The 21,252-nt window shown below is 31.3% G+C and overlaps 2 protein-coding genes across 4 annotated transcripts; both read right to left on the bottom strand.

Moving 5' to 3' along the window:
* Window positions 1-860: 860 nt before the first annotated feature.
* Window positions 861-5,570, bottom strand: LOC100782338 (purple acid phosphatase 18-like). 2 transcript variants are annotated; one of them, XR_001389304.2, is made up of 6 exons: window positions 5,238-5,570; window positions 3,296-3,964; window positions 2,364-2,552; window positions 2,183-2,271; window positions 1,645-1,999; window positions 861-1,279 (listed from the first exon to the last, which is right to left on the bottom strand). XR_001389304.2 is itself a non-coding variant. In NM_001252701.1 (5 exons), the coding sequence occupies exons 1-5, from the start codon at window positions 5,478-5,480 to the stop codon at window positions 1,780-1,782; spliced, it is 1,410 nt and encodes a 469-aa protein (NP_001239630.1). The 2 variants fall into 2 exon arrangements, 1 of the variants encoding a protein (NP_001239630.1); NM_001252701.1 differs by lacking the exon at window positions 861-1,279 and having other exon boundaries at window positions 1,780-1,999; window positions 5,238-5,480.
* An 8,285-nt stretch (window positions 5,571-13,855) lies between these two features.
* Window positions 13,856-20,546, bottom strand: LOC100794157 (uncharacterized). Of its 2 annotated transcripts, none has more exons than XM_006586015.3 (4): window positions 19,805-20,546; window positions 17,000-17,426; window positions 14,916-16,630; window positions 13,856-14,620 (listed from the first exon to the last, which is right to left on the bottom strand). In XM_006586015.3, the coding sequence occupies exons 1-4, from the start codon at window positions 20,180-20,182 to the stop codon at window positions 14,144-14,146; spliced, it is 2,997 nt and encodes a 998-aa protein (XP_006586078.1). In that variant the 5' UTR covers window positions 20,183-20,546; the 3' UTR covers window positions 13,856-14,143. The 2 variants fall into 2 exon arrangements, with proteins under 2 accessions (XP_006586078.1, XP_040860647.1); XM_041004713.1 differs by lacking the exon at window positions 19,805-20,546 and adding an exon at window positions 17,541-17,658.
* Window positions 20,547-21,252: the final 706 nt, after the last annotated feature.

The raw sequence follows: 21,252 nt of genomic DNA on the forward strand, positions 1-21,252 counted from the left end.
TCGGGCAGAGAAAATAAAAGGGTTTATGATTTAAAATGTATAAACTATATTTAAAAGAATAAATAAGATATGTACTGAAATTAAAATTTGCAGTACTGCCACCCAAAAGAATAAATTACTGTTTTTTATCTTATGCAGGTTCACAATTTAATGAGCTAATTAATAATAGAATTGTTTTAGAAAATAAAGAATTTATTAAATTAGAACCACAAAAACAATGAAGACAAGAGTTAAGAACATTCTTCGCTTCAGAAAATGATAAAAAAAAAAGAAGAAGGAAATCTTCCATTTGGTTTAACTTTTGCAATAAATTATTCCAGCACACAATGGACAAGCAAAGAACCCTATAAAGTTTGACATGGTTCTTATTTCACATGAAACATTGGCATGGTAGAAATTACTCTTTCACAAAGGGAACCTATTTCTTCATCGTGAAATAGAAGAGTATCAATTTATCAATTTGCTAATGTTCTAATTAATATAAGTTTTATTATGGTATACAATAGCAACAACAGCAAACTATCCAAACTCATTACCACTATATCCACCCTTGGGAATTAATTAACGTCAATATATTGAAGTGTACTTTTGCAGCACTCTGTTTGCTTAGTACACTATTTTCAACACCAATCCTTATATCATATGGGAAAATGTTTGATAAGCATCCCAAATGTTATCCAACACTTGGATAGAGAAAAAAAAAATACAAGTATAATAAAATTTTTGATGTAATAAGATTAAAGAGATAAAAAAAATAAGATGTATTGATAGGGTATTTAAAACAAAAAGTGATTCATGTATCATCCCTCTATTATATGGAAGGTTTTAAATTTTGGTTGCGACCTCTACATTGCAAGTAATGGTGGGAAACGTGATTGATGTGACCATAATTGCAGTTGCAAACAATCGAAAAAGCATTACGTTACAGTCACAGGTACAATTGTGGTTGCGGACGGAAGTTTAAAACCATGATTCTATCTTTACATGTTATAGCTAATGATCTTAACGGGTTGGCCTGGTTTGGTTGAATAAAGCTCAACCATTTTTATTTCAACAACACACACCTTTCCTCGTCATAAGCACAATCAGTTATCAGGAGAGCATCATAAATGAGAAACTTCACCAACTTGCCAAATGCCAATCACGTGTTCATCCCCTCCTTGGATATTAGAACCTTGGCCAATTTTGAATATGAAAAGGGTCTAGACAATACCCTCCATCCTCCAAAATATCTAATAAGAAAGTTTACCATTTTCCCATAACAAGCAACAGCATCATGCTACAAAGAAACAAAAAAACCAACATTATGCATAATTCTAAATTATATACTTAAAGAGTAATACAAGAGCAAATGTAAGCAAAGTACTGATATATCGCTATCTACTCAAACGACACAAGGTCAACTCACTCAAGCTGCTAACACTATAGAGTTACTTCTCACAACTTTAATAAGAGTTACTCAAATTGCTATCAGTATCACTACTTCACTAGAGTTACTTCTCCCACAACTCGCAACAATCAATACCATCAACCGCAAACAGAGTAACAGATAACTAGCCTTATTCTTAATTTATAGATTATGTATTTAGATTAAATGCATGAACAACCGCAAAATAAAGTACTGAAATATTACAATTTACTCACTCCAAGGACCCAAGGTCAAACTACTCATGCTTCTAATTTAGTGCTATTTACTAGTATGAGGAATTGTCTCATGATTTGCATACACGACCAAACTCTTGCTATTCTGTCGTTGAGAAATAACAAGATCAGGGGATTTTAAGGTGTCATAAGTTTATTCCTGAGTTCATTTCTCTTCTGATCAACACATCCTGAGCTGGTCAAAGATGTTATCCAGATATCATCGGATTTTACTGGCTCATCATCATCATTCCTGTGCCAACTCCAGAAAGCATGCGTAGAGTTTACAATCTGTAGCTCACCATGACCAAAACTGGCTTCACGGAATTCTGACCATATTGGCTGTGGATTTATATACCTGTCAACAAACAATGATGTGACCATAAAAATGGTAACAATGATATAAGAGCAAATACAAGCGGCATGCATGTTGAGTGTTGACAAATTGAGTTTGAAAACAATCTCAATATAGATATTTTGGGATGACAAATGGTTCAGAGAACAGATTTATTCGGAAAGTTTATGGCTAAACCAAACTTACTTAGGAGCTAAACCTTCTTTGTTTCCTCCATCACCGATGGTTATATGGACTGAACCACAAGGATCAAGTCTTTTATTGTATACACGTTTCTGTCAATCAAACAAACAACAGTTTAAAATCCTAATACAATTAAGAAAAAAATATTTAAAAAGAAACGGAACTATGAACTGGATAGGCATACTGAGCGTTCATAAGCATGCACATGACCGGCAAGAACTAAATCGGCGCTAGCAGCATAAAGCAATGGCTCCATAGATGCCATCATATCAGCCCCTTCACCTTGATGAGCTGTGTTACTATTATACCATGGTACATGAAATAACACAATCAACCAAGGTGTCCTTTCCCTATCCACCTTTGACAGATCTTCCTGTAGATCACAGACAAGAATAAGCCATGTGCACATAAAAACATTTAAGCAAGACAGGCTGTATATATATGTGGATCAATTGACTTTATTGAGAATATCTATAACAAGACAAATGAAGAACAATGGAAACAAGCTAGGACATTGTGACAGTTGAAAAGTAATATAATGTATCAACATATGAAGAATACAGGACAACAACCTTGATGCTTTTGGTTTTGATTTAGAAAAACTTCTGTTGGCAGGTATAATCAGAGACAATTCGCCAAAAGAAAGGTATAATCACAGTTGTTTATAACTGCAAGCAATCTCTGCATATCAAGAAAAATAGAATTTCCAATGCAAGATATATCCATGACAGATTCTCTTTGGAAAAACAGATGAAAGCTAACATAGTTTAAAATTTCAAAGTGAGGATCCTTCTGCATGGCTATGATGAATCATGCATTAAATATCCCAAGAGTCCAAGACGGCGACAGACATCAAACTTAATTTTACCCTGTGATGTGATACGTGCTATTCCTAACAATGAAAAACATTATGTGCCTCTAGCCATTACCGAGAATGCTTTTCATTAAAAAGGTGTAGACTAAAACCACAAAATAAAAAGTGAAAACTATGGCAGAAGAAGCTCTTGTCTTCCATATTTAATCTCTCCAAGCACTTACTACTTATTAGTGGCAATAGATAAAATCAACACTTGTCTGAATCTAGTAACTCCTAATGAATTGGTGCAACCAACTAACCTTTAGCCATCCATATTGTTCAGAGTACTCATCATAATCTGCATAGGACCCAAGCATGATAATGTGAACACCTGCAACTTCAAACGAATAATAGAGATTTGAATTTGATCCGCTTTCCTCAAATGGCATTTTCCATCTGGAATTATAGGACAAAAACCCATCCTTTAACAAAGGTATGCTCTCTACTTCATGGTTTCCTTGTGTTACCATCCATGGTCTAGCACTAGCAAGTGGCTGCACTAGCCTACCAAACGAGTCCCAGCGATGCTGGATATAATCAGCATATGAAAGGTCTCCCGGAAGCAGGTGAACATTATATTTACATTGGTCAATGTGATCCAATGTTGATTTAGTCCATCCGGTTTGACCCAAATCACCAGCCACGGCAAAAGTGATTGGAAGTTGAGCTGGAGGAGTTCTGAGCTGGAACTGAGGACCTTGTCCACCACATCGGTAATAGTACACAGAATTATGCTCTAAAGGCCCAATTACAGTATGGTGTATCTTTCCTGAGCTATACAACAGATAACTGTAAGAGGTGGTTTCTCCTTCAGCTACAGAGTCATATCGCCCTGGTGATGTTCCATATTCTACAATTGAAGGTGCAGAGTTATCATCAGTAATCCAGGTAACTCTCATGTGCTGTTCTCCTGCTAAAGAAATGTGTACCTGAAATGTAATACACTTTGCCGATAAGAATCTGAACCATCTGATACTAATTGGGTATCACAAAGTAACATTCACATACTTAAAATGGTTGATATGATTAATTAAGCAAAGAGTCATGGTTCAAAGTTCGCAGGTAATTGTCCAAGAGTTGGAAAATAATTCACCAAATTTAAGTTCCAAATAAGAAACATTTAAATGAAAATACGTGTCTGAGTACAAGCATTACAACAAACAGACAATCATTACAAATAAATATCATTTCAAGATTCCTCACCACTTGTCAGACATCAAAATTAGCATTATTATAATCCCAAACATAACAAGGACGGGGATTGAATACCATCCACATTGCAGTGCCAACCTCCTAAAGAATTTATCATCATAACATTATCAAGAACAAACACATGACTACAATTACAAAATGCTGCTAATCAACTAGTTTAATGTCACGTTACTCAACCAAGTAGTGACAAATCAAACTAGTGGGGCATCGCTGAATCTCACAACTCTCCATAAGTCACTACTTCTATCACCCAAAATCCGTAATGGAAAATGAATATGAAGGAAAGCACTACTGTAGCAGGGGCCAGAAACCAAAGAAGAACAAGGAATTGCACTAAATGAGGACAAACAACAAAGTAACTCCTTCGTGTATGCAATTTGCAGAGTAAAGGGAAACATTCTAAATTTAGACATTAGGGTCAGTTTGATTCTCTTTTCACTTTTGGGGTTTAAAAACTATTTTCTAAAACAAATTCACAATACTCACCAGTTAATTTCACATCAAAATTCTATTTAAGTTCTGAAAATTAGTTCCAAAACAATTATCTAAAAACCAAATAATAGACACACTTAGGAGATGTTTTCCCATTTTTATTTGCATCTTATTCAAACTCTCTCAATTCTACACTCTGCCATGTGTCTTGTACCACTCTTCACCAGCTCTCCGAGCAACCTTGTTTAGTTTCATTTCAAAACAGAAATGAAACACACCCTTATTTTTCTCTTTTTTTTTCCTTAAAAAAACACAGATTCAGAACCAAAAACACAATAAAAATGGAAAAATTGTGGCACTGGTCAGCTAGTAAGCAAAAGGGTATAGAAAAAAAAGTGATTTTTATTGAAGAACACGACTCAGTGATGAAATATAAGGTTGGTTTAAGAAAGAAAGAAAGGGAGAAAAGTTGTGGGTGGATTCCCCTGATAACAAACAAACAATTAATGTTTGCCGATTAAAAAAAAAACGATACAGTGATGAGATGAAGAGTGTGACCTGTTGAGGGTAAGAGGAGGGTTTAGAATGCCATGGGAGATGGAAGGTTTTTCGAGGCTGAGGTCGAATGTAATCAGCTGCTGCAGTTGCAGAAAGTGACACCATCATTAAAACCGTTATTAGAAGTAGTTTCAGTTCCATTTGTGTGTGAACTGTGAACACAACAGAAACCTCTGCAAACGTTGGATCAGCAGCACGACAACAATGTACTTCAAGTTCAGGAGAATCTATTATCATCAGCATTCACCACGCCGTGATTGAGGTCCGTGGATTTTGTTTCTCAATAGTACATCCCTTTTTTGGTCACTGTGTGGCTAATTTGTTGCATAATTTCATATTTAAATAACTTTTTTGTTTCGTGCAATATACTTTTAATTTTACTACTTTGAATAAAGTAGCATTTGGGTCCCCAAAAAGTCTAACGTGTTGTTGCGTCAGTTTCTCGAATTAAGAAAAGTTTATATAAATCTTTGATATTCCAGTTGTTTTATCTAATTAAATTTTTAAATTAAATTATTTACTGCTATTTTGATTTGTAAATATACATTCGTTTTATTACTTAAATGATGTATTTTTCTCTCCATAAAACAACTTAAAACTGATATGTATAAAGAGAAAAACTGCTATCCAATTACAGAGTAAGTATAGTTAATTGTTTCTCATTAAATATGTTAATTAGAATTTTATTTTTATGCAAAGAAATCAAATTATACCGATATAGCTTAAATAATTATTACACTATTTAATAATTTTGTGATAAAATGTAATATTTATTGATCCAACAATTTAATTATATATATATATATATATATATATATATTAGTTAGATTATTTATGTTAAATTTTATAAAAAATTAAATCACAATAAAAAATAATCAAATGATTTTCATTTTAACATATTTTAAAATTTTTATATTATATTGATTTTAATCAATATGAATAAGATAATAAATAATTTTAAATTAATATAATTTTTTTATATTTAATTTATATGAAAATAACATTCAATCAAATAACTAGTTTTAATAAGAAATTATTTAATTAAATGTTATTGAATGGTGTAATAATTTGGTCAAAATTATATTAGTATAATTTGATTTATTTCTTTTTATTACATATAAAATAAATTTATTAAAAGAGAAAATATTATTTTAGAAATATCTACCATTAAAGATTTAGTATCTAACTATAAATTAAGAATCCATTGGTCAGAGACTGCGAGAAAAAATGTATGATGTCGGTTGTCCCTTTTTTAAGAGTGGTGGCATGTCACGAGTGGTACAGGGCTCAAAGCTAAAGGATGTGCATTCTAGTGAAGTAGTGATTCTACTTTTTTCAGGTCCCTTATGCACCAAATATTTATAATCGATGTTGACCCTATATTCTTGAATAATATAATTAAACTATACAATATTATAATTAATGTTGAACATGATAATGATGTTTTTATAACCAGGACTAACACAACAATAAGGATTAATTAGACATTTCGATAATTAAGTTTTGGTGGCTGGTGGCTAAAAATGTATTGGGGAAGTTTTAGGACCTTTGTTTAAGTTTTTCTTCAAAGCACTTTTTTAGTAGAATAATTTTATTTTAATTTTTAATTTGTTTGTCTAAATTATTTTTAAAAAATATTTATTAGGAACAACTTTTATTTACTTTTGAAAAAAAATTAATTATAAAGTTTTTTTACGTTTAAACAAATTAATCTTTAATATATATATATATATATATAGTGTGATATATAATAATGATTGTATACTTAGTTATAAATAATAATATAATGTAGAAAGAGAGAATAAATTATTAAATGGGAAATAAAACTTATTAAAAATCATAATTTTCAATAAATTCTAACTAATACTAGAAAAAATCACCAAAAGAGAGTGTTAGAGAGAATATTACTAGTATCTTTTTTCTTATTTCTTAATAGATTCATCCATTTTTTTCTTTTTATTATTATTAGGTTAAATTATATTTTTGCTCTCTAATTTAGTATTTGAATTTAATTTGGTTCTTTAATTTTAAAATTGTTTTAATTTGTATTTTTTATCTAAAGTAAATGATGTGTTAGAAAATATGTGTTTTGTGACAGTTTAAAATCACTTAGTGATAATTTTAACCCACCACAAAATGTACATTGCTAAAAAAGTGCTTTTTACGATAGTTCTTAGGAATTCTTTTACGATGATTTTCAATTGTCATCGTTGTGAAAGTCATGACTTTTCATGACGATTTTAAACTGCCTTAGAACAATATAGCTTTTAAGACGGTTTGGTCTTAAAATCGTCTTAGAATGTCTTTTTTTAAAAAAATAAAAATAAAAAATTAAGAATTGTAAGACGAGTTAGACTTTTTAAGACAGATTTGAAAAAATTATCTTAGAATCTTTTTTTAAAAAAATTGAAAAAATTGTGGATTCTAAGATGATTTTTCCAAAAACCGTCTTAGAATGTAAACTTTCTAAAATGATTTTTCAAATAACTGACTTAGAATGTCTTTTTTTTTAATAAAAAATATTTTTATTCCTAGCCACATGCTATTTCAATTTCTTATATTCTTATGATAATTCATTTCACATCACAAGTTTTATAAATTTTGAAATAATAATAATAATAATAATATAACTATTAAGCATAAATATATTACATTTATACCAAATTTCCCAAAGCATTGGTATCTTTTTTACTATGAGAATACATATACAATGATCTTGTAAAGATTTATTAAAGTATATAAGTTGACCCTTAGCAGTTATTTCTGGTAATTGTTTATGCTAGTTTTACTCTTGATAGTTTTATGCATAAGGGAACTCGTTAAAATTGTATACAAAGAAACCAACACAAAAGAAGTAAGCTTTAACTCATTGATGCAATATGGTGGTCTTAAACCCAATAATAATCCTTGCATTGACATTTACATGAGATTAATCTCTTCATTAAATAGTTATTCATTGTAGGAAAATAGATAAAAACATAGTACAGAACAAACGAGAAAAGAACTAATTGAAAGTTTTGTTGTGCCGTGAAAACCACTTCCCTGAAAGCGACATTCGACTAGACATCGGTGCAATCCAAATTGTCGACGGCTCCCCAAAGGTTAACACAACGAGCCTATGAGCTCGTGCACTCGTGGTCTTAGGCTATGAAAACCACAGAATAATTACCAAGATTATTGACTTGGGAAAATAGAAAAATGAATAGGAAATCATAACAAAAGAGAAAGCTTTTCTGCACACACATTTTCCAAGTTGTGTGAAGCCTTTTAAAATAAAATATCAGTGTAAAAATGATTCCCCTTATTTTTCTCTAACAGCTCTGCCACTTCCTCAATATTAGCATCACCACTAATAGCACTTCAACCTATTCAAAAAATGCTAATAAAGTGGATGTTACAAAAAAACTGATTTGATAACTAATAAAGAGCATTTAAAGAAAATGTTTTTTAAAATTTCTACTTATGTGGGACAACAAAAGGCAACTATAATATATGCTTCTGTTTTCTATGGTCAAACAATCATTTTCAACTTTATAGCAAGATTAATCAATCAAGTGGTTCATAAGTCTTTTTGTAAGTGCAACCATTGTAAATTTTCTTTTACTTGTCTCACTTCTTAATATTATGATGTGGTTAATATTAAACAAACTTGTGGAAATTAGAATAAAGGGGACCAACATGTTTACCAATGAGGTTTGAATATGAGATAACCATTAGTAAACCACTGAAATTGAAAGGAAAAGTTAATAGAAACATAATTGGCATTAATAGAAACACACACCAATTATGCAGCACAACACTTACCACAGAGTAAAATATTCCAATTAATTCCAGTAACATTGGGAAAAGTGGCAATTTGTCAATGGCCTACATACAATAATGACAAAAACAAAATCTATAGGGTGCAAGCATTAGGATAAGATCTACAAACACTTATTTTTCATGGTAAAAATATGTACATGCTCAATAGCCAAATGAAGAAAGAAAGAAGGAATATCTTGTGAAGTTGTTTTCACTTAAAAGATTTTTTCAAATCCTTAAAAAATAATGATTTTCTTATGGATCAAATTATGATAGCCCCAATGGAGTTGTTCTTCCACCATCAGATCATTTTTTTTCTAGCAGTGGCCATATCAGTCCATATGCTATGAAACACTTGTACGGTTGTACCTGCATTTGCTTCACATGTCCATAATTCAAACCCCTAATATTTTTGGATACTTCATTGATACACTTGTACCTACATTTACTCTGTCACCAATCAAATATTACATCACAACAAATTACAATGTTGTGCAATTGAGTAGTCCCAATTGCAATAAAAACTCAAACAACTTAAATATAATGTTGAATTCCAATGAACTAAATAAAGAAATGAAAGCACACAAACATTTGATATCATACCTATGCCCAACATGTCAAAAGAATAGACCAAAGGGAGTATTTGATGCTTTTGAACCACCAGAGTCTGTTGTTTTACCAACCTAAAAGTAGTAGTTTTTTAGCTTGACACCAAAACTTTTAGATAATAAAAATAAACATGCAATATAGGAAAAACAAAATTCATGCATCACCATTAGTGAGATAAATCATAAGAAATTAAAAATACAATAAACAAGAATGATAGAATAGTTATAGCCCATCAAATCTCATCTTGGTTTTTTACAAAAAGGTCTATTTTTTTTTTTTTGCCAACTGGACTCTATGCATGACTTTACCAAGTAGTGATAATTTAGAGAATAAAATTATCATGATAGGACTAGCCCGGCTAGAAATAAAAACATATAAACAAGAAGATTCTTCCAAATATTTTTTATGTGTGACATATAGATCTCTTATTTTTCATGGAAGGGCTCAAACAACAATAAAAAAAGGCCTGAGAATTTAGGTTTTTCAGTAGCTCTAGCACTCAAATAAAATTTTTAAGTCCATAAGATCTACATTTGATTAGTATTAGTATAATATACAAATTCACATCTTATAAAAAGAGAGGTGGCATGAGACAAAAAGGTCCCAAATTTTTAAAATACCATCTTAAGCAATACTTCCAAATACAAAAGACTTGTTAGGACTCCACTGAAACAAATCAAAATTGTAGGTTAAAAAACACTCAATTGGGTAATTGATTATAATTGACATATGACTATTAACCAATTAGCTGGTTGTTGTAAAAAATTGTCCAATTCTTTGACCGTATAGTCCCTGAACCCAGTGTTAACCTAGACCCTCTTTTTTACTAGGTGGACAAAGCTTTAAGCAATAGATGTGGTATGGGTCAAAACCAATGCAATGCTGCCACTAAGCATTGGCAACATTTGTACCAAGAGACTTATATGCTTAGATGGTAATGGTACTCAATAAAATATTTCAACAAAACAATTCAAATTAAAATATGCAAACCATGGTTTTTATAACACAATCTAATAATGAAAAATAGAAGTGAATACATGCACAAACACAAAATGACATTGAAAATAGGAAGGGTAAAAAAAAATTAAGCCTTAAATTTCAAATAAAGAAAATGGATGTAATATTGATATTGATACATATATTAGAATAATAAATGTGTAAAGAACATATTAAATATGATGGGAAATGTCAACCTAAATATTAAAATATTTGGTTAAAGAATTAAAAATAATAAATATTATTCAAAATATTATCAATTCATTCGCACTATAATTTTAACTATGCATTTCTAATTGGATGACATCTAGCTAAAATAAATTGGTTCGCAAAGGATATGGTATTGCTGAAACCTGTAAACATGCTTATCATAAGTTGAGTCCAAGACTCCAAGTTTAGTGTGAAAGTTATATAACCACTCCCTAACAAAGGCACAAGAAAGATACACACATTAAAGCTCCACTACGAGCCTATTATATCAAATGATGCCTACCAAAGACAAAAAAACTCTCTTATATACACAATATACCATGTGAAACATATTTTTTTTGCCTTTATTGCCTACACTTAGATTACCAATATCTTGTAAAGTACCACCTTTTGGTAAAGACATTTGATAGTTAAACCAAATCTTGCAAAATACTTCTCCCATATAGTTGAGTTAATAAAAAATGAATGAATAAAACAATTAATGTGATTCATATTTTTGCATTGTATTGGATGGCTGTTAATAAAAAAAAATGATATCATGATACCCGAGTAGTTATTTTTTACATCTCCTAAACTCTCACTGCTCAACTGTTGCTCGAAAAAAATGACTAAATAAAAATTCAACTATCTCAAGGGAAAAGTATTAAATATATTTGATTCACCCCCTATCTTTTTTTAAAGGAAAAGATAACATCCATATATACACACACACACACATATATATATATATATATATATATATATATATATATATATATATATATATATATATATATATATATATATATATATATATATATATATATATATATATTAAAGAGCCACATGTATACAAAAGTATAGTGAGCCACTATACATATACTACTCCAAAAAAAAAATACCAACCCACACCCCTCTGCATCACATTCATCGTTCGATTTCAAGTCATACAGACACACCTAAATTGGTTTCATGTACTTGTACCAAACATGTTGATCATCGAGAACCATTTTTGTAAGTGTGGTCTTTCTCGTGCCACACATCCTATGAATCCCTATAGCCTTAAAACCATCATTATTTGATTCAAGCCAATTCACAATCTTTTTTGATTTCTTCGATGAATATAGAGAAGATTGGTGTGTTGTCCTTTCTTCTAGGGTACATGCACGAAGTGTATAAGGTTGAGGTTGAGTTCGCTTTCACTTTGGTCATCCCCACCTTAATGAGTTTGTATTTGATATCGATCAACGCCTTCTCGTTGGAACTTTCTACCGAATCAAGACGAGAGAACAAGGAGAAGGTTTTTTGGTTTGCTCTACATTCAGCAAGTGCATGGTCAAGTTGGTACAAATAAGAGAGGGACTCAACAAGGGGAGGTGATCAATATACATTGTTCTTTGTGAATTCATTTTTTATTTCATTTAATAGGGAAGTGATAGTAGTTGATAAGTTAAGCTCCTTCTCTTAGACAAATTTCAAGAAATTTTCTTTAAGGATTTCAGTAATGTTTGAGGCCATGATGGAGGGAATTGAAGAGCTAGGGTTGGATGGATGAAAGGAGTTATAAGTAGTGGTGATGATTGGGAATACAAATCAATGGTGAAATGTTCACTACAAAAAAACCCGCTTTCCATGACGTTTCTAAGGGGCTTTTTATGACAGTTTTCAACCGTCTTTGAAGCTCTCGTCATAAAAAGTCAAAGTCTTGACTTTTCGTGATGGTTCTCAAACCTTTTTAGAAGGTCTAAATTTTAAGACAACTTTGTCAAGAATTGTCTTAGAAAGTGTTTTTTGAAAAAAAAATATGGATGTTTCTTAGGTGGTTTCTGGGAAAAATCATCTTAGAATATGTTTTTTTTAAAATAAAAAAATAAAGATTTTAAGGTGATTTTCCAAAAACTGTCTTAGAAATAGAAAGTAGACTTTTTAAGAATGTTTTTCAAAGAACCGTCTTAAAATGTCTTTTTTTAAAATAAAAAATCAAATATTCTAAGACAGTTCTTTAAAAAATCGTCTTTGAAGGGGTATTTTCTAAGATAGTCTTCTAAAAATCATCTTAGAATGTCTTTGTTAAAAAAAATAAAAAAAAATTAAAGAATTCTAATACGGTTTTTTGAAAAACTGTCTTAGAAAGTGTCCATTCCAGAATAGTTTTTTAAAGAATGGTCTTAGAAAGTGTTATTTTTATAAAATGTACATATATAAATCATTTTCTTCCATTATTTAGTTATATATAATTAAAATTAATTTTTAAGACAGTTTTTATAAAACCGTCTTAGAATGAGAACCTTCTAAGACAAGTTTTACGAAACGTCTTAGAATGACAATCATTCGTAGATGGTTTTCATGAAATCGTCGTGAAATGATAGTTTTCAAGATGATTTTTGTAGAATCGTCTTTGTTTAAAAATCATATATTTACAAAATTGTTACCGCCTTATATACTAATGCGGTTTTTGAAAACCATTGTGGAATGTACATTGTAAAGAAACCATTTTTTTAGTATTGATTTTCACTTTTGTTTCTACCTTGTGATGGAAAGGCCTCGGGTGATTGCAAAGTAAACATTGTTAGTTGTCTCAATCACCAAGGAACATAAATTTGGGATTAGATTCTTTTCTTGAAGAGGGGAACAATGTAATTAATGGAGTAGCATGCAAGTTTTCTTGAGGGGAAAAGAATGATGTCATCTCAACTTTGGACCTGGCTTCTCTGATGTCCTTTTCCGTGTTGTCCCTGTGCTGCCCCATTAAAATAACAATGCATAGCAGTTGTATTAATATTTAATGGTGATATTTAATTTTAAAAATCATGAAAACTGTATAGTTTTAAATGGCAGCACAAGGACAACACAGGAAAGGACAACAGAGAAGCTAAATTTCTCAACTTTTCGTATATGTTTCTTGATTTTTGGTTTATCCACCCTATTTATTAAATTAGTTCCAATTTATGTATTGTGTAGAATATGGCCCATAGGTGATAAGTGGAAAAACCAAATTATTTAAATTGCTAAGTAACATTTCTCGTCTTGAAACATAGCCAAAGGTTACTTTGTACATGGATAGATAGGTACCCTTACACTCTTTTAATACCAATATATTTTCCTTGATAAAGAAAAATATACACCAATTCTTTGGAACCAAAAATCCTGCAAAAACATGGATTGTTTAGTCTCTATATTTCCTACCAACAGCAAACACACATGACACACTGTTTACGCATGATGTCACATACATACAGAAAATAAACAAGGACTTTTACTTCTTCAGGTCTTAGGACAAGGAAAGAATTAAGTAACAAATTACAACTAAGTTATTGTTTAGTTTTAGCTAAGTTTTGTTCAATCTGTTCTTCTTCACCTACTATCAATTTTGCCCTCGCATGGCCTTCCTTGATTTGAAACTGCTTGGCAAGGCCTAAATGAGTCATCAATAGCCAAACAAGGGAAAGGAACTCTCCACCTTTACTAAGTTGTTGGACATGGGTAATGGGTATGCAATTAGCTGCTGCATATGACAATAACTCCACCCATACTTGTGCTATCATTTTCCATTTGTCTGCCTTTTTCCATTTGTCTGGCTCTTCTAATCTTAAACCGTCTATAACACTGGCCAGTTTACAGGCATCAAATAACAAAGATTTACTCCTATCTCCCTTCACAGCTGAGGGTTCATGATCAACACACACTTCACGGAGTCTCATGCATGCCTCCTGCTCGTCACTCTTTTCTGTTCCATTCTCTTCTTTAACTTGGAAAAAGTTTCGACGACAGCTAATGCTGTTAAACACCTGGAGAAGAAAAACGTATAGATATAATAAATGACATAACTTGATAAAAAGAGAAAAAAAATAATAAGTGCTGATATAATATTTAAAAGTGATTAAAAAATTATTATATATCCTGGTTTTAAATTGTGGTTCACAGCTAGTTAGGATTACGACTAGAAAGGAATGGTTGTTTAATTTACCATGACCATAATGACTGTATCAATTGCATTTTCCAGCAATTTTCCATATTATAAACTGCAAATTTAAAACCATATGCTATGTAGCATCACTCTTTTATGTTTTCAAACAACTTTACCTTTTTAAAGAACCCAATGAATCCATCATAAAGTGTCTTGCACATGTCCTTTGCCTGCAGAGCAATACGCTGATCCGGTGGGAGCCTCATGGTGTTTGATTTTTGAAGTGCTTTTTCTTCGTCTCTCTTTCTTTTTTTCCCCTGTGCTTCCATTTTTCTTTCTCCTTCTGCCATCATTTGCCTCTTGCTAAAGAAGTTAGTGGCCTCAGCACACGTGTCTTGGAACCTTATCTGTGCAATTCCCCTAACAGCAGACATCATGTTAGGTTGCATGATTACAAGGTACAACAAGTAATCCGACAGTAGCTTACTAAAATCCCTGAGCTCATCAACATCTCCAAAATCATTTTTAACAAGGTCATCTTTATGTCCAGCATTTTCATTCTTTTTTTTCCCTTCAGCACTTCCTTTGTTCACATCATCTGGAGCAATTTCATTCTTTTTTTGCCCTTCAGAACTTTCTTTCTTCACATGATCATCCGGAGCAATTTCATTATTTTTCTGCCTCTTATCAATAATTCCTTTCTCCAGATCTTGAGCATCATCATTTTCATTATGGTTTTGCCCATCACCACTTATAGGTCCTTTCTTGAGATCCAGAGCATCATTTTTTTTGGCGTCATCATGTTGTTTCTTTTTTCTCTCATCCTCTTCATCTTTATCTGCATAGAACAAGAGGTCAGTGGCAATGTGCCAAAGAATAAGACACTGATCAAAGGTAACTTCGTTGCGCTCCACATAAGACATCAACTTGTTTAGATCCTTTCGCGGTAACTCGCCTTCTTGGAGAACCCACTCACCTCTTGAAGAGCATATTCTTTGAATAGTTTCAACATCATCTGCGTCCGAAGATTTTCTTTCCAGCTCGGTAAATATAAAAATCCAAAGCTTTTGGAGCAATGGCTGCTTCTTCTCACATAACCATTGTTCTAACGGCTCTTTGAATCCAATGTACTCGATCACCTTATTATCCACCAAACGTAGTTTCCTCTTATGTAGGCAATACGATACCAAGTTGAACCCCGAAATGGACTCAGACCATCTACGAACTAACATGAACCTACACAATATCTTATAGCTCTTATTTTGAAGCCATTTTGGCTCCTTAAGCTTCTGTTCTCTCCATTTCGGTCTCTTAAGCTTGAGGAAACAACTTAAAATAGAGGCTAATTTGGATGTTTCTTTGCCACCATCAGAATCACTAATTTTTTTAGAGATGTGAGGGTAAATTAATGCAAATGAGTGGTCAGAAAAAATGAGCATGAACGCGGACACGAGATCTAAGGCCACAGCACCATATAGTAATGTGTAGGTGACTTTAACATCAAAGGGATTGGAGCCACGCTTTTGGTCATAAACAAAAACCACCAAGGCCGCCACGAGTGAAGCAAAGGACCCTAATCGAAAGAAAAACCCTACCTTGTTGGTTATGACTGATGCCTTGGTGTAGAAAGCTTGATAGATGAAGTTGAGTTCAACCTCTATTACTCTCAAAGCATCTAGTGCTGTTCTTTGGAGTAAATAATTGCGACTGTCACTACGTTCCTGGAAGCTGAAGATCATGTCAACAACAAGCCCTTTGAATTTGTTGAAGTAGTCATAAGCACCCTTCACTACCTCCACATCGGTTAGCACTTCTTGATCATTGATCTTGGCATTAGCATCATCATCAAGTGTTTTTGGGGGAGCACCATCTACGTCTTGAGCCTCTCCATCTGAAGAGCCAGTAGGATGGCGAGTGTAACATAAAACAGATTTTGAAAGAGACTTTTTTACTTTAAACGAGGGAATTATATAATGGATGAGTGCTAAAAACACACATTCTTGAACTCGTTAAAATATATTAAAAATTATAAAATTATTATGGAAGATCATTAAATATGATGAAAGATTTACAAAATTGTAATTTTCACTAAATTTTAATCAATAAAAAAAATGTGTTTAAAAGAATTTGTCCCTAGCCTTTCTCGATCTCATGTAAAGAACTTTTTTGCCAACATATACATAAAATTCTTTATTAAAACTAATAGTAAATATTTTTTTTTTTTGTTGGTGAGCTAAAACTTGAATTATAGATGTCTTACTGTTGGGCTGGTCCTGTGCATTATCATTAGCATGTGGTTCTGGCTTATCTGATTGTTGGGAAGTGTTATTAATGGCACCAACTACTTCATCATCTGTTTTGGGGTGTTCATGATCTGGATTGCCACCACTTGTTTCTGGCTCATCAATGTCTAAAAATGGATCATCTGAGATTTCTGGCATGGTTACTATTTCGGTGGGAAGTCCAGCATCAACCCTAGATTTCAATTCCTCCATGAGCTTTGCATAATTGGGACCTGGATCTGGTTTGCGAACTATAGATTGTCGAAAGTGGCCAACACTTGCAAGTTGAAGAGACCGAGTCCGTTCTGCAAACTTGATGATCCCAGCAGTGAAAACCAGGGCTGTAGGGATCCATAAAGTGTTCTCAGGCAGTGTCAAGAGGAACACATAAGCAGTTAGACATACCTGTAAATATAAAAGGTAAGCTCCATCTAACAAAAAAAAAAAAAAATAAATACATAAATATATGATCTTTTAATGAACATGATTATTTCATGCATGCATAAGTATGATATCCACCTTAATTTTATTTTATTTTTAATTCTGGAAGGGCCGCAAAACGCCAAGGAAACAAGACTACCAGCCTTACAAAAAACACTAGTTGATGAGTCAGCTAATAAGAATAAGAACAGAGACAAAAAAGAAGGAGCAAACTCAAACATCAAGGAAGTCTATATCAGTTGAATGAATAAAATGTATTTTATTCAATTCCTATAAATAAAAAAACACCATACACCCGGACTACATATGTTTAGCATGACTATCAAAATATAATAAAAGAGACAATACCAAATAGTAATGAATCTATCATAATCTATGCATAAAGTGTTTTTTTTAATTAATAAGATGTAAAAACACAAACCAAGATTTAAATTATACAGGAATTAAAATTAAAAGTTAGCATAATGATAAAGAACAAAAATATATGTAAGCTTTAATATGAGAATATGATATTTTGTCATAGGCAATAAAATAAGAATAAATTGAATAAAAAATGTGATACATATTTGTTAGATTTATTAAAAATATATATATTATTCATTTAGTGTAATAAAATTGTGTTACAAAAACAAAAAAAAAATAGTAAATATATGAAAAAGTATAATAATTTTATAAAATTAATCTTATTCACAATTTTCTTTTGTTGGGAATGATGTAGCAGAAAGCAACATTCTAAAAAATATAGTTAGGGGTATAAATGAAAAAAAAATATAACAAACTTACTCATTTGATCACTAGAATTGTACAAACTTTATCTTTTAGTTCTTATACTTAAAAATCATCCATTTTAGTCTATGTATTAGCACTTTTGGATCCTTCTTGGTTCCTCTTGTTGCACAAATTTTACCTTGTAGGGAGTAAAACGAAAAGTTTGTGCAACTAGATCAAATGCATAATTTTCTAAAAAAGTATTTAAAATTACATTTGTTTTGACTTCATTTTTATTTTAACACAGCACTTATTATAGGATTAAGAGGATAAATTTTTTATTTCATCTAAATTTTAAAATAAATCTGCAATGTAACAAAAATTAATTTTCAGCTCGTTCCTTATTCATTTTCTGGATTCTATATATACTTTCTTATTATATTACCTCGAAATATTCCCTAACATACTTATATCTTTTTCTATTTTATATCATTATTTTACTAGATGTTAAATAATATTTGGGGTCTAAAAATATTTTTGAATAATAAATATATCAATGAGGAATGGAGGCTAACTTATTTGTGGATTGCATAAAAAATTAGAAAGGTGAATTAGGATAATGTTTTATGGATTTCAAAAGTTACAAGTATCATGAAAGAAAGTGAACAAAGAAATATATATAAATGATAACGTGATAAGTGATATGATATAATATAAAGATATATATCCTCTAAAAAATAATAAAAGATATATATACACTGGGATTTGGGATTTGTTAATGTACATATTGCTATTGTTAATTAATGCAGCGAAGCATAAGGAAAAGGGAAACCAGTGTTTAACATCTTATTGATTCCTAAGAATACCAAGGATTGAAAATTGAAAAAATCTAAATTTTTATTCAACTAAAGAGTCTGCCATCATAAGGAGGCTTAGATACATATAATTAGAAAAACACTAATCAACAAAAATCCTAAAGCAAGAAACAATAAAAATCCCAAAAGGCTCTTACATAAAGAAAATACCAAAAATACCCCCTAAAATACGATAAACGATAAAATTGTCATTTTAACTCCTTAGATGATAAAATTTGGCTAAAATATCGACCAGTGCTTTGCCTGAGGGAAATGCAATCTCGATTAGAAGGTTGTTCGCATACGAAAAAGTGTATTCATTCGTAAAAAAGAACATAATTGACTTTTTGGGTCTATTCTATTGGTACCCTACACTGCATCACTAATGATGTAACTCTACTGCACTCATTAAAAAAATAACCATGCTTATGTTAACAAATTTCATATATATATATATATATATATATATATATATATATATATATATATATATATATATATAAATTATTTATATTATTTAAGTGTTCATATATATTATTATTGGTGAAATTATCATGAATGTGAATTTGATGACTTCCTTAAAACTTATAAGAATTGTAAAATAAATAAATATAAGCATATATATATATCAATGAGTCCAAGCATATATATAAAACTGATGAAAAACTTAAAGTGATGCAGAATATAAAAACTGTTTAAATACATCCTATACATATACAGAAATTTAAACAAAAATTGATACAATATAAATTTCAATAATCATTAGCGTTACATAGTTACCTGAACAATGAGTCCAAGCATGTGCCTGAGCCAAAGTTCATTATCCTCCAGAGCAAAAGCAGTGATGGTATCAGGGCCTCCCAAGTGCAGCAGCAGAAAGGGTGTCCAGAACGCGAGCAAGAAGTCGTTGACACTGGAAATGGGCGTGTCTTCATCCCCATATTTGTTGGAGATGAGTCCAACACAGAAGTTTGCAGTGTAATCAGCAAGAAGGTATGTGGACCAAAGCAACAAAACCAAATAGGATTTTCTAGACCTTTTTCTGAATGGTGCTAAGAAGATGAGAGTTATCTGCAAGCAGAGACTAACGAGGATAACACCACGTATGTTCCACTTGGACCATACATTCTTTGCAAACGTTGGGATTGGGTTAACCATTTTTCTTTCTCTTTCTTTTTCCTATGGTGTTACAACATTATAAATAGGAGATTGAGCGTGCATAAGCATGCATGATGTACATGACATGACATTTTTTTTCATTCCTTGGAGTTATCTTTTTTTTTTTTTATGATGCTATTGATACCAAATAATACTTACTAAAATTGGTGATTAATCTTCTCAAGCTCACATAAAATAAGTATTTTTTTTCCAACCTAACATGACATTTTTTTTATTCCTTAGAGTTATGTTTAATTAGTAGTTAATTAACATAAAAATAATAATTATTGTAGAATGACCACACAAACAGTTTCCACGTTGTGCACAACAATTCAGCAAGTTAACTTGTTACTTTCTTTTCTTTTCTTAAAGAAAGATTCATAGCCAGTGCACAAAAAGAGCCAGTGTCTCTTTAATAATTTGCTTTCTCTGATCAAATTATTCTTCCTTCCTTCTCCTTTTACCACAGTTCAGGGCCTTGGAGTGGTTGTGGTGTAGATCTTCCAACATACTCTTCCGTTTCATTCTCTATCTTTATGAAGTTGGCTATTACCTAGCATATTGGAGAAAACTGTGTCCCTTCCCTGCTTTATTTCTTTTGGTTTGCTCTTTATTGTCTTTTTGTTCACAGGGAAATGCTTCTCTTTTGCTTTGGCTGTAGACAAGTTACTTCAATAAACGAACATGACTTTGTGCTTTAAAAACTACTAGCTTGTTATCTTTCAAGACACGCACAATTTTAATTTTTTGCAAAAATCTAACCGCGTGTTATGAAATGAAATATTTGGTGATACTACTAATACTTATAAAATTTAGAAACGAATAAAATCTTCTCTTGTCTGGTGAGCTTTTGAGTTACGGTAAAGTTTGATACTTTAAAACTGTCTTTTTTTACTATTAAATGTTAGGATAAAATCATAATTAACAGAAATATATATTAGACTAAGAGTATTTTTAATGAGAGTGAATGAGTTGCTTAACTCTTTTTTTATGACAGATAACATAAAGTTGTTTATATAAACAATTATTGTTTAACAAGATTATTCTATAAATAACATATTTTTTGAACA

Source organism: Glycine max, chromosome 8 (genome assembly GCF_000004515.6).
Source record: "Glycine max cultivar Williams 82 chromosome 8, Glycine_max_v4.0, whole genome shotgun sequence".
Classification (NCBI taxonomy): domain Eukaryota; kingdom Viridiplantae; phylum Streptophyta; class Magnoliopsida; order Fabales; family Fabaceae; genus Glycine; species Glycine max.